This window comes from Salvelinus alpinus, chromosome 4, assembly GCF_045679555.1.
Source record: "Salvelinus alpinus chromosome 4, SLU_Salpinus.1, whole genome shotgun sequence".
Lineage (NCBI taxonomy): Eukaryota > Metazoa > Chordata > Actinopteri > Salmoniformes > Salmonidae > Salvelinus > Salvelinus alpinus.
In genome coordinates, this window is record NC_092089.1 from 48,731,368 (window position 1) to 48,744,746 (window position 13,379).

Consider the following 13,379-nt stretch of genomic DNA (forward strand, 5'->3'; position numbering starts at 1 on the left):
GGTCAGGGCTTTGTGATGGCCACTCTAATACCTTGACTTTGTTGTCCTTAATAATTCGGGTCATTGTCCATTTGGAAGACCCATTTGCGACCAAGCTTTAACTTCCTTACTGATGTCTTGAGATTCAATATATCCACATCATTTTCCACCCTCATCATGCAATCTATTTTGTGAAGTGCACCAGTCCCTCCTGCAACAAAGCACCCCCACAACATGATGCTGCCACCCCTGTGCTTCACGGTTGGGATGGTGTTCTCCAGATTGCAAGCCTTCCCCTTTTTCCTCCAAACATAACGATGGTCATTATGGCCAAACAGTTCTGTTTTTGTTTCATCAGACCAGATGACAAAAAGTACGATCTTCGTCCCCATGTGCAGTTGCAAACCGTAGTCTGGCTTTTTTATGGCGGTTTTGGAGCAGTGGCTTCTTCCTTGCTGAGCGGCCTTTCAGGTTATGTCGATATAGGACTTGTTTTACTGTGGATATAGATACTTTTGTACCGGTTTCCTCCAGCATCTTCACAAGATCCTTTGTTCGTTGTTCTGGGATTGATTTGCACTTTTCGCACGAAAGTACGTTCATTTCTAGGAGACAGAACGCATCTCCTTCCTGAGCGGTATGACAGCTGCGTGGTCTCATGATGTTTATACTTGCGTACTATTGTTTGTACAGATGAACGTGATACCTTCAGGTGTTTGGAAACTGCTCCCAAGGATGAACCAGATTTGTGGAGGTCTACAATTTGTTTCCTGAGGTCTTGGCTGATTTATTTTTATTTTCCCATGATGTCAAGCAAAGAGGCACTGAGTTTGAAGGTAGGCCTTGAAATACATCCACAGGTACACCTCCAATTGACTCAAATGATGTCAATTAGCCTATCCGAAGCTTCTAAAGCCATGACATTTTCTGGATTTCATCAAGCTGTTTAAAGGCACAGTCAACTTAGTGTATGTAAACTTCTGACCCACTGGAATTGTGATACAGTGAATTATAAGTGAAATAATCTGTCTGTAAACAATTTTTGGAAAGATTACTTGTGTCATGCACAAAGTAGATGTCCTAACCAACTTGCGAAAATTATAGTTTGTTAACAACACATTTGTGGAGTGGTTGAAAACAAGTTTTAATGACTCCAACCTAAGTGTATCTAAACTCCGACTTCAACAGTGCATTATGTCAGAGAACGCCGGGACAGGCGTGTAACCTAGAACGAGCATACCGACAACCGCCGAAGCATCTATTCTATCATAACATTTCGGAATGGTACTCTGAAGTATCCATTCTAACCACCTACAACCATGAAAGACATTGTGACTTCTGGGAAAGTTTACCAGAAACTATGATGAACTCGACAGGACAATCGAGTGTTTTCAACGGAGAGACAACAAAGACATACAAGCGTAAATATGTACATTGCAATTTCTTTCAGAATGAGCGGACATTCATGTGCAAAGTATTAACATGTCCATGAGTACAATTATCCCCGATGTGTAGTGAATCCATTTTGTCTTTCCCGCTCTCTCAGTCCCCACCCTTTTCCTTTGTCTACCAAGCAGTCATATCGGCTTCGTCCGCTAGGGACTTTTTCTTTGTATCATGTAGTAACCCAAATATCTACTGTTTGTTTGTTATGTAATTCTGTGTGATTATTTAGTTAGTAAATAAATAATTAAGCCAATTTGTATATCGCTGATCCATGATTTAGGCTAGGGTTTGTGCAGATATCCAAGGGTTTGCGACGTTCAGTAATGAGAACTGATGAGGTAATAATAACAATTCATTAATAAGCGACTGTTTTGATATGAAAATATCTAAAGAGTTATATTCGGGAAATTGGCACTCTATAAACAACATTTTTCTGTGGTACCCCAACTTCCTAGTTAATCAAAGTTTACATGATTAGTTTAATCACGTAATAACAATTACACAGAGAATTGATTTGATAAATAAAAGTCTTCACATTTAATGATAGTCCAGACAAGACAGCACATAGCCAAGACAACGCAGGAGTGGCTTCAGGACAAGTCTCTGAATGTCCTTGAGAGGCCCAGCCAGAGGGTGGACTTGAACCCGATCGAACATCTCTGGAGAGACCTGAAAATAGCTGTGCAGTGACGCGCCACATCCAACCTGACAGAGCTTGAGAGGATCTGCAGAGAAGAATGGGAGAAACTCCCCAAATACAGGTGTGCCAAACTTGTAGCGTCATACCCAAGAAGACTCGAGTTTGTAATAGCTGTCAAAGGTGCTTCAAAGTACTGAGTAAAGGGTTTGAATACTTATGTAAATGTGATATTTCAGTTTTTGTATTTTTATACATTTGCTAAAATGTCTAAAAACCGGTTTTCGCTTTGTCATTATGGGGTATCATGTATAGATTGATGAGAGGGAAAAAACAATTTAATACATTTTAGAATAAGGCTGTAACAAAATGTGGAAAAAGTCAAGAGGCCTGAATACGTTCCAAATGCAGTGTATATGTAAGAGCACTTTAAAAGGTCAGAAAACATATAATTCAACTCGAGTTGAACTCTGCAATCATTTGGGCTTTATAATATAAACTCAGCCAAAAAAGAAAACGTCCTCTCACTGTCAACTGTGTTTATTTTCAGCAAACTTAACATGTGTAAATAGTTGTATGAACATTACAAGATTCAACAACAGACATTAACTGAACAAGTTCCACAGACATGTGACTAACAGAAAATGAATAATGTGTCCCTGAACAAAGGGGGGATAAAAATCCAAAGTAACAGTCAGTATCTGGTGTGGCCACCAGCTGCATTAAGTACTGCAGTGCATCTCCTCCTCATGGACTGCACCAGATTTGCCAGTTCATGCTGTGAGATGTTACCCCACTAAGGCACCTGCAAGCTCCTGGACATTTCTGGGGGGAATGGCCCTAGCCCTCACCCTCCAATCGAACAGGTCCCAGACGTGCTCAATGGGTTTGAGATCCGGGCTCTTCGCTGGCCATGGCAGAACACTGATATTCCTGTCTTGCAGGAAATCACACACAGAGCGAGCAGTATGGCTGGTGGCATTGTCATGCTGGAGGGTCATGTCAGGATGAGCCTGCAGGAAGGGTACCACATGAGGGAGGAGGATGTCTTCCCTGTAACGCACAGCGTTGAGATTGCCTGCAATGACAACAAGCTCAGTCCGATGATGCAGTGACACAGTGCCCCAGACCATGACGGAAACTCCACCTCCAGAGTACAGGCCTCGGTGTAACGCTCATTCCTTCAACGATAAACGTGAATCCGACCATCACCTCTGGTGAGACAAAACCACGACTCGTCAGTGAAGAGCAGTCTTTGCCAGTCCTGTCTGGTCCAGCGACGGTGGGTTTGTGCCCCGTTGTTAATGTCTGGTGAGGACCTGCCTTACAACAGGCCTACAAGCCCTCAGTCCAGCCTCTCTCAGCCTATTGCGGACAGTCTGAGCACTGATGGAGGGATTGTGCGTTCCTGGTGTAACTCGGGCAGTTCTTGTTGCCATCCTGTACCTGTCCTGCAGGTGTGATGTTTGGATGTACCGATCCTGTACAGGTGTTGTTACACGTGGTCTGCCACTGTGAGGACGATCAGCTGTCCGTCCGGTCTCCCTGTAGCGCTGTCTTAGGCGTCTCACAGTACAGACATTGCAATTTATTGCCCTGGCCACATCTGCAGTCCTCATGCCTCCTTGCAACATGTCTAAGGCACGTTCACGCAGATGAGCAGGGACCCTAGCCATCTTTCTTTTGGTGTTTTTCAGAGTCAGTAGAAAGGCCTCTTTAGTGTCCTAAGTTTTCATAACTGTGACCTTAATTGCCTATCGTCTGTAAGCTGTTAGTGTCTTAACGACCGTTCCACAGGTGCATGTTCATGAATTGTTTATGGTTCATTGAACAAGCATGGGAAACAGTGTTTAAACCCTTTACAATGAAAATCCATGAAGTTAGTTGGATTTTTACGAATTATCTTTGAAAGACAGGGTCCTGAAAAGGGGACGTTTATTTTTTTGCTGAGTTTAGTTATAAACTGAATGAGTCTATTGAGTCTTAGTCTCAGTGGAGAATGGGTTATGTAGAAGAAGGTTAAAGATGGCGGCTGAGCTTCTCTTACCGGTGTTGTGGTTGGTGGATCACTTTTGTCTGGTGGTGAATGGAACTTCACGAAGGCCACTCCGTATGCTATGCTCTGAGGGTGGAAAATGTCATTTGTCGTCATGTCATTCCAACCGGAATCATTTTCATAAGTGTATACAATAGGAACTGTGCTGAGACTAGGGCTGTGACAGTCACTGAATAACTGTGTAGCTGACGGTTATGGAAGAAGACTGTCATCTACATTCATTTTAGGATTTATAAAATGTTTTATTAACTTCATTTTCATGCAGATAAATTTGACCTAATAGTGGGAGTGTTCACTAATGATTCTAAGCAAATATTTTGCTAATGGTGTCTACTAAATGTTCTACATCTCCTCTTTCCAACTGTCCTTTGATGTTTGAGCAGCTAATCCCTAGACGCGCGGGGGTGTAGAGCGCTATAGGCTATGGCACTTCAGTAAAAAAGCTTTGATGTGTGGACTTTCTTTTATACAACGCACGTTTTCATTGCTTGCTAGTAAATAAATAAATTGTTATTTGAAAAAATAAAGTTGCATGTGTCTGGCTATTCATTAATTATTCAACAGCGGTCGACAAGGTTGTTCTGGCTCCGAGGCCTATAATGCACTAATGTGTCAAATGGACAATGCGCCAATCCTGTCCAAAGGCATGGTATAACTTGATACGTAATCTTTCCTTCATTTATAGACTAATCAACGCTGATCAGGCCCGTTCCTGGCCGATATGCTGCCCTAGGCGAGACAAAAAAAATTCCAAAGTAGAATAGTAACCTGGGCTATATATACACACAGTGTCGTCCGCAATGCACTTTTATGAATACCCATGTGGTAGCCTACCATTTTTAAAACAAGCAATTTACCGTCAATCCCTGCCTCTCATTATTACATTAATTTCTGTTAATGCATGTACTAATCACAGTAATTTACCGTTCTAATTCTCGGAGTAGAAACGTTTGCGGAGATCACAACTTGCAACACTTGTGAGAAATACGTTTTGGTTGATTTCATACCATCATATACACACTCCATCTGAGAAATGAGCATGTGTCTGGTTTCTCTGTCCTGTTAATGTTGACGGAGCACGCACGCCTGAGCACTGATAGAAATGCACTACATGACCAAAAGTATGTGGACACCTTTTCATTGAACATCTCATTCCAAAATCATGGGCATTAATATGGAGTCGGTCCCCCCTTTGCTGCTATACAGCCTCCACTCTTCTGAGAAGGCCTTCCACTAGATGTTGGAACATTGCTGCGTGGACTTGCTTCCATTCAGCCACAAGAGCATTAGTGAGGTCGGGCGATTAGGCCGTGATTTTAGGCTTGTGTGCCTGCTCGGCCATGGAAACCCATTTCATGAAGCTCCTGATGAACAGTTATTGTGCTGACATTGCTTCCAAAGGCAGTTTGGAACTCACTAGTGAGTGTGTCGGCACTCGGTGGTCCTGTTCTGAGAGCTTGTGTTGGCCTACCACTTCGCGGCTAAGCCGTTGTTGCTCCTAGACGTTTTCACTTCACAATAACAGCACTTACAGTTGACCAGGGCAGCTCTAGCAGGGCAGACATTTTACGAACTGACTTTGTTGGAAAGGTGGCATCCTATGGCGGTGCCAAGTTGAAAGTCACTGCGCTCTTCAGTAAGGCCGTTCTTCTGCCAATGTTTGTCTATGGAGATTGCATGCCTATGTACTCAATTTCATACATCTGTCAGCAACGGGTGTGGCTGAAATAGCCGAATCCTCTAATTTTAAGGGGTGTTCACATACTTTTGCATATATCGCGTACATGTCCTGCTTCTTGTAAATGTCAAAAAGGTAGGAAAGTGCCCAGCTGGGCTTCTCAGTAATTTTTTCTTCACATCCCACAGTAGGAAGTCAACAAAGTATTTTTTTATATTTTTATTTTATTTTGTTACATCCATTCAAATTATAATAGTTCCTCTCAATATTTGAGAAATCTTTCCAACACTCTCCCCCTCGATAATCAGCGTTGTTGATAAATAGGCTGTTGTGTTTATTTGTTTCTATTTTAAGGATTGTCAATGTAATCTTCATATTATAGCATACCTGTCCCTTTCATACTTCCCTTCATTCACTAGGCAGGTGGCCTAGTGGTTAGAGCGTTGGACTAGTAACCGAAAGGTTGCAAGATCGAATTCCTGAGCTGACAAGGTAAAAACCTGTCATTCTGCCCCTGAACAAGGCAGTTAACCCACTGTTCCTAGGCCGTCATTGAAAATAAGAATTTGTACTTAACTGGCTTGACTAGTTAAATAAAGGTCAAATAAAAAAATTAAATCTTATAGCCTACTCTCGGTAGGCCTAGGTTTTTTTTATACGTGTTAAGGCCAAGGTTTTTAAGGAAAGGAGAAATATTTTCTTGTGTCTGACATACGCTGGTGGCTTTGAGTGACAGGTGCTTTGATGGGGGGGGGGGGGGGTTGTGTGTGAGTTAGCAGATTCTCTTAATTGAGTACCACAGAATGAGTCATAATACCCTTAAAACCTAGCGGTCAAACCGGGAAATGGTTCCAATCGTTTTTCCAACATTCATTTTAGAAACACATCAAATTAGTGTTTTGTGTAGACTTACCTTGGCTTGACGTTTTGATAACTGTGTAAATCTCTCTAGGACAAGGTGACTTATCAATATATTTGACGGTATTTCACCCACTAAAAATGAAACGCTAATTAGCTGCTAATGTGGCTAACATGAAGAACTACAAATGCCATGATGATCTGGACGAGACTGACGAATTGAGGCAAAGGTAAGAATCTCTGGATTAACTATCTAATGTTAGCTAAATGTAGCAATGAATCAATTGGCTACATTTCTCATAAAATTGTCAATTCTGTGAACTGTCTTGTGCAAGTTTCAAATTAACACAATAACTGTTAGCAAAGGTGTCCGCTAGAGATGACGTGTAGGAGCTTGCAGGGATTGGTAGTTTCACATAATTTCAACTTTCAAATTAGAGAGTAAATAGAGCGGAATATATTGAAAAAAGTCCAAGAGAGATTTACATGGTTATAAAAACGTCACGCCAGAGTAAACCTACACAAAACACAGCCCTTATTTTAATACGACCCTGGTTTACATTGATTTAGGTGGCATCACATACACACACAATGCTCCCTGTCCACTAATGTTCTCTCTTAGTGCTGTGCAGCTCACCTTGTTGTACGGCTGGCTACACACAATCTTCACGCGGTCCCACTTCTCCTGGGCGTGAGCCTTCACCAGCTGGTTAGGGCTAAAGAAGCGCACGCGGTTGGTGTTGGTGCCGTTACGGCTATCCGTGGGGGACATGAAGGAGGACATGACCAGCAAAACCTGGGAGAGAGAGTGAGAAGTTCTCTTAGGAATTAAGCAGCACACTATACCTAATGGTAGTAAAGCCACAACTATGCATTGTCCATAATAAGAGGCAGAGACTAGTACCTTCACTCAGTGCATTCAGTGTGGTAGATATCAGCGAGGTATACAGGTACTACAATATACAGTAAGGGGGTGACATACCTCATAGTCCTGGTCTTTGACAGAGGTTGAGTGTCCCGCCAGCACCTCGATAAAAGCAGACCCTTCATTTCCAATGTCTATGCTGTACACCTGCTCTTCTTTCTCAAACTGAAACGATGGGGGAAAGAGCATGGGTTATTTAGTACAAACTAGGCAAAAACAAACAGGGCAATGCAGTGTTACAATACATACATTGCCTTCAGAAAAGTATTCATACCCCTCGACTTATTCCACATTTTATTGTGATACAGCCTGAATTCAAAATGGATTACATAGATGTATTTTCACATCCATCTACACACAATACCCCATAATGTCAAAGTGAAAACATGTTTTTAGAAATGTTTGCAAATGTATTGAAAATCTAAAAGTCTAAGAGCTTTCCACACCTGGATTGTGCAAAAAAAAATATATTGGTTGTTGATCATTGCTAGACAACTATTTTTCAGGTCTTGCCATAGATTTGCAAGTAGATTTAAGTCCAAACTGTAACTCAGTCACTCAGGAACATTCACTGTCTTCTTGGTAAGCAACTCCAGTGTAGATTTGGCCTTGTGTTTTAGGTTATTGTCCTGCTGAAAAGTGAATTCATCTCCCTGTGTCTGGTGGAAAGCAAACTGAACCAGGTTTTCCTATAGGATTTTTTGTGTGCTTAGCTCCCTTCCATTTCTTTTTTATAAACCCTTTATGACCATACATTATAGATTTCATAAGGCATTTAGTTATGGCCTAGTTTTCCCCCCAACATTGTGGTCTGAAAAACCTGGCCGTATAAGACCTGCAAGTCACAATAGGCTGGGTTGTGAAGTAATTTGTCATTCCTGTTGGAATCAAGCCTTAGGGAGTAGGGATGTGACAACTGGAAAAGTTCTCTTGCCAGTTAACAGACATTTTTTATCGGTTTCCATTAAAACTATAAGAAACATTCCTCCAATTCCAAGTTAATTCACAATGTAGATGGTCTACATTGAGCTTCCTGCGGAGAGAAAGTTGTATCGTTACTGCTGCTCTTGCTTTTCACGTGGCGCGGGTAGCTTGTTTTTGTCGTCCAATCACAAGTCATCAAACCGGCACTAGGCTAAAGTCAGAGCTAGAACCTCCATGTGACAAGTTATTAACCACTGGGCTCCCGAGTGGCGCAGCGGTCTAAGGCACTGCATCTCAGTGCTTGAGGCGTCTCTACAGACACCCTGGTTTGAATCCATGCTGTATCACAACCCGGACGTGATTGTGAGGCCCATAGGGCAGCGCACAATTGGCCCAGCGTCGTCCGGGTTTGGCCGGTGTAGGCTGTCATTGTAAATTAGAATTTGTTCTTAACTGACTTGCCTTGTTAATGGTTCCTTTTTTTTTATCTATGGAAGATGGAATTAAAATGACAGAACAAGAAGTTAAATGAGAAGGACAGGCTACAACACCAAGAGCCAAGGCTGCTACTTAATAATCTGAGTGTATAGTTAAAGTTATATAGTTTCAATTAGCCTAGCTAACATTAGCTAGCTAGCTGGCTTAACTAGCTTCACTTGGTTTGATGCAGTCAATACAGGTACTATGTAATCCAGGGCTCTCCAAAACTGTTCCTGGAGAGCTACTGTCCTGTAGGTTTTCACTCCAACTATAATCTAGAGCACCTGATTATAATAATTATCTGGTTGATAAACCAAATCAGGTTAGATACAACTGGGGTTGGAGCGAAAACCTACAGGAGGGTAACTCTCCAACTGGGGTTGAAGAGCCCTGATGTAATCAGATGAGATGATAAATAACTAGCAATAAGTAGTCTACCAGCGCAAGTTGACTTGGTCGCTATCTCTCTCCCCCCTCCCCTTGTCACTCACATTTGAGCTGCTGCTCTGCTTTTTTCCCTCCTACTAACATTACAGCATTGGTTAGTGGCTCACAAGTAAGCATTTCACTGTAAGGTCTACCTGTTGTATTCGGCGCATGCGACTAATAAAATTTGATTTGATTTTTGTTGCGTTAGGTATTTATTCAACTTTTATTTTCCCTTTATGATGATGACGATCGGGACCTGTTAGTGATAGTTATTCAGTTAGGGAGTTTTTCTTAAGGTTGAAAATCCCAATCTCGTTTAAAAATGTTAACGTTTACTTACACCCCTAGTAGGGAAGATATTCAACAATTGATTATCTACAATCTGCATTCAGAATAACTGCTATGGTGAAAACCTCATCAAACAAGACTACCTAAAACATCCAAACTGGAACAACCATCTCAGTACGGGTGCAATAAGTCCAACCACTTACAGATTCGAATATTTTAGGAAAACACACGTTATTCGTCTTAGCTCAATTAATTAAAGTGCATGCAGAAACATACAGTATATATTAAAACAAAATATTCCAAAAATCAACCCGCAACAAAGCATGCTGGGAAATATGATGGGCCACTCCAAAGTATTTTTCATTCAGAGAATTAACAGAAATTAACTCAGTCGAGTAACGACACGCATGTAAATCCCACTGGTGTTAACCCCACTAGAATCAACACTAAGATATAACACTCACAACACTTTTGATCTCAAAATCGAGAATTTAACACCCACAGATTTGCTGTATGAATTGGAGTCAGTGAATTGTTACACAATCCCATGAAAACACAGAGCAGAGGAGAAGTAGCCTATTACCTGTATAATGACTGAGGTTTGTTTCTCCCCTGGCCTTGCTGCTTTCCATTTTCTGTATGTGTCTGAGCTCAGCAGGTTGTCAGCCTTGTGAGTCTGCAAGGAAACAACAAGAATAGCTAGGACCCCATGATCTGCAATTACCATCTGGTGTTGTTATCACTGGAAACGGGAGTTACTGTTTACATTCAAGAAAATACATTTTTGACAACAAGAAATGACGGGGAAGTGTACTGTATGGTGCATGCAAATACTGTTCAGTACTGTCACAATGATTATGTTCTTGTGGGCTGAAAAAAAAGCCATGTGCAGACTGTACTTATATACAGTAGAGGGCTAGACAGTCGACATCTCTCAATCAGACAGCAAGAAAACTTAGCTAACACGTTAGGAAACTAGCAATTGGGCTAACGAATACTGTATTAGCTAATTCGTCTAGATAGTAGTTGGACAACTTACATTGTCTTCGGTGCTGCAAGACACTACGTGCTTGAGTTTTATCTCCGGCATTTTGCGCTAGACACTTGACTGGTCAAAAACGTGATGCCGCTTTATTTGTGTTTTTTCAGCTAATCAAAAGCTCTACGCATTGCTAGCTAGTTAGCAATTGCCTGGGTAGCAAACAATGGAACACGTTCATAGCTAGTTTATAGAAAGCAAAACGCCTCTAAATGCTTAATAGAAGTACCCTGTTTGACATTTCTGTGTATTATGCATTGTATTTGACTTCCCTGTGAATTTGATTCTAATGTAAAGGCGTACAAAAACAGTTGAAACGTATTTGGAGGTTGAACCGTGCACCCTGAATTTCACACCAAAATCCCTCTCAATTCACAACCTCTGACGTAACTTCCGGTTGATATTTCGTTTAGTCAATCAAAACAGTTGACGCTTATTCTTCTTCGTGTGGTTTTACGGCCGACTAGACGCTTTGTTGCGTATTTCTGCCTTTAACAGTTCGAAAAGAGCATTGCACACTGTTCACAAAAAAGGTAAATGGGGAGAAAAGGAAATTGCACCACCATCTAACCCTATATTTACAATATGTACCACTATCCCCACAAACCCCACCACCCCTTCCCACTACTTTGGCCCCAACATATCCTACACTAGGCTGTTGGCCTGGGTACCTGGAACCTCTTCTCAGACCCCCCTGTAGTTCTTCTGCCTAAAATATCTGACCCCCAAAAACTTCTCTGCTGGTTGTTTCAGAACCCACTACGGTGTTTCGGGTGCCAAGTTTATGGTCGTGTTGCAACAGTATGTAGGAGGGAGATTCTGTTGTATGAAAAGTGTGCAGAAAGGCAAGGAGTGTGTCGTTTCGGTGGTGAAAGTGCTTTTTCAATTGTGGGGGTGGCCATGTTGCTAGGGATCAGAAATGTCCTGTGCGGTTGAGACAGGTGCAATTAGTGCAAAAAGTGTCACATGCTCTTACAGGATTTTGTATGATAGTGTATATTGCAACCAGTATGGGGGTATACTCTGCCACTTACTGGATTGTATTTCATGTTGGTGGAAAAACAAAATATTAAAAAGAGAGAGTATACATTCTTATCAACATTAAAAGCACAGAAAAAAGCTTTATTTAGTCACATGAATATAGAACCAGAACATACATATGGCAGAATATGAAATAGCTTTATAATGTAGTGAAGAATGGCTTTTGCTTTAGTAACCATCAATCCTCTTGAGTACAGGGTCAAGGTGGGGGGAAGAAGAGGGGCACGTATATAAAACACATACAAAGGTGTGTCTAACACCTTTATCATCATCGCATCATACAATCATGTTCATCCCATCTAGAATATCATTATACAGACCTTATACATGTAATGATGCAAAATGTACTGCATGAAATAGGTGAATATCATGTGTGGACCATTATCTTCATCAGCCAAAAAGTACAGTGGCTTGCGACAGTATTCACCGCCTTGGCATTTTTCCTATTTTGTTGCCTTAAAACCTGGAATTAAAATGGATTTTTGGGGGGTTTTATGATTTGATTTACACAACATACCTACCACTTTGAAGATGCAAAATATTTTTTACTGTGAAACAAACAAGAAATAAGACAAAAAAACATAAAACTTCTGCGTGCATAACTATTCACCCCCCCCCAAAGTCAATACTTTGTAGAGCCACCTTTTGCAGCAATTATAGCTGCAAGTCTCTTGGGGTATGTCTCTATACGCTTGGCACATCTAGCCACTGGGATTTTTGCCCATTCTTCAAGGCAAAACAGCTCCAGCTCCTTCAAGTTGGATGGGTTCTGCTGGTGTATAGCAATCTTTAAGTCATACCACAGATTCTCAATTGGATTGAGGTCTGGGCTTTGACTAGGCCATTCCAAGACATTTAAATGTTTCCCCTTAAACCACTCGAGTGTTGCTTTAGCAGTATGCTTAGGGTCATTGTCCTGCTGGAAGGTGAACCTCCGTCCCAGTCTCAAATCTCTGGAAGACTGAAACAGGTTTCCCTCAAGAATTTCCCTGTATTTAGCACCATCCATCATTCCTTCAATTCTGACCAGTTTCCCAGTCCCTGCCGATGAAAAACATCCCCACAACATGATGCTGCCACCACCATGCTTCACTGTGGGGATGATGCTCTTGGGGTGAATAGAGGTGTTGGGTTTGCGCCAGACATAGAATTTTCCTTGATGGCCAAAAACCTCAATGTTAGTCTCATCTGACCAGAGAACCTTCTTCCATATATTTGGGGAGTCTCCCACATGCCTTTTGGCGAACACCAAATGTGTTTGCTCATTTTTTTCTTTAGGCAATGGCTTTATGGCCACTCTTCCATTAAGCCCAGCTCTGTGGAGTGTACGGCTTAAAGTGGTCCTATGGACAGATACTCCAATCTCCTCTGTGGAGTTTTGCAGCTCTGCAGCTCCTAGACCTGGTCCGTGAGATTTGGTGGGCAGCCCTCTCTTGGCAGGTTTATTGTGGTGCCATATTCTTTCAATTTTTTATAATGGATTTAATGGTGCTCCGTGGGATGTTCAAAGTTTTGGATATTTTTTTTATAACCCAACCCTGATCTGTACTTCTCCACAACTTTGTCCCTAACCTGTTTGGAGAGATCTTTGGTCTTCAT

General features: G+C 41.6%; 1 protein-coding gene across 1 annotated transcript in view; it reads right to left on the reverse strand.

The window, feature by feature from the left end:
- Nucleotides 1–11,121, reverse strand: part of LOC139573831 (DNA repair protein XRCC1-like) — a 28,559-nt gene extending 17,438 nt beyond the window's left edge. The window contains exons 1-5 of the mRNA XM_071397738.1: nt 10,740–11,121; nt 10,284–10,376; nt 7,637–7,744; nt 7,292–7,450; nt 4,110–4,184 (exon numbers count right to left, since the gene is read on the reverse strand). Of these exons, the coding sequence (XP_071253839.1) occupies nt 4,110–4,184; nt 7,292–7,450; nt 7,637–7,744; nt 10,284–10,376; nt 10,740–10,790 (486 nt within the window). The 5' untranslated portion in view covers nt 10,791–11,121. The remainder of the gene's footprint in view (nt 1–4,109; nt 4,185–7,291; nt 7,451–7,636; nt 7,745–10,283; nt 10,377–10,739) is intronic.
- Between the last annotated feature and the right edge of the window lie 2,258 nt (nt 11,122–13,379).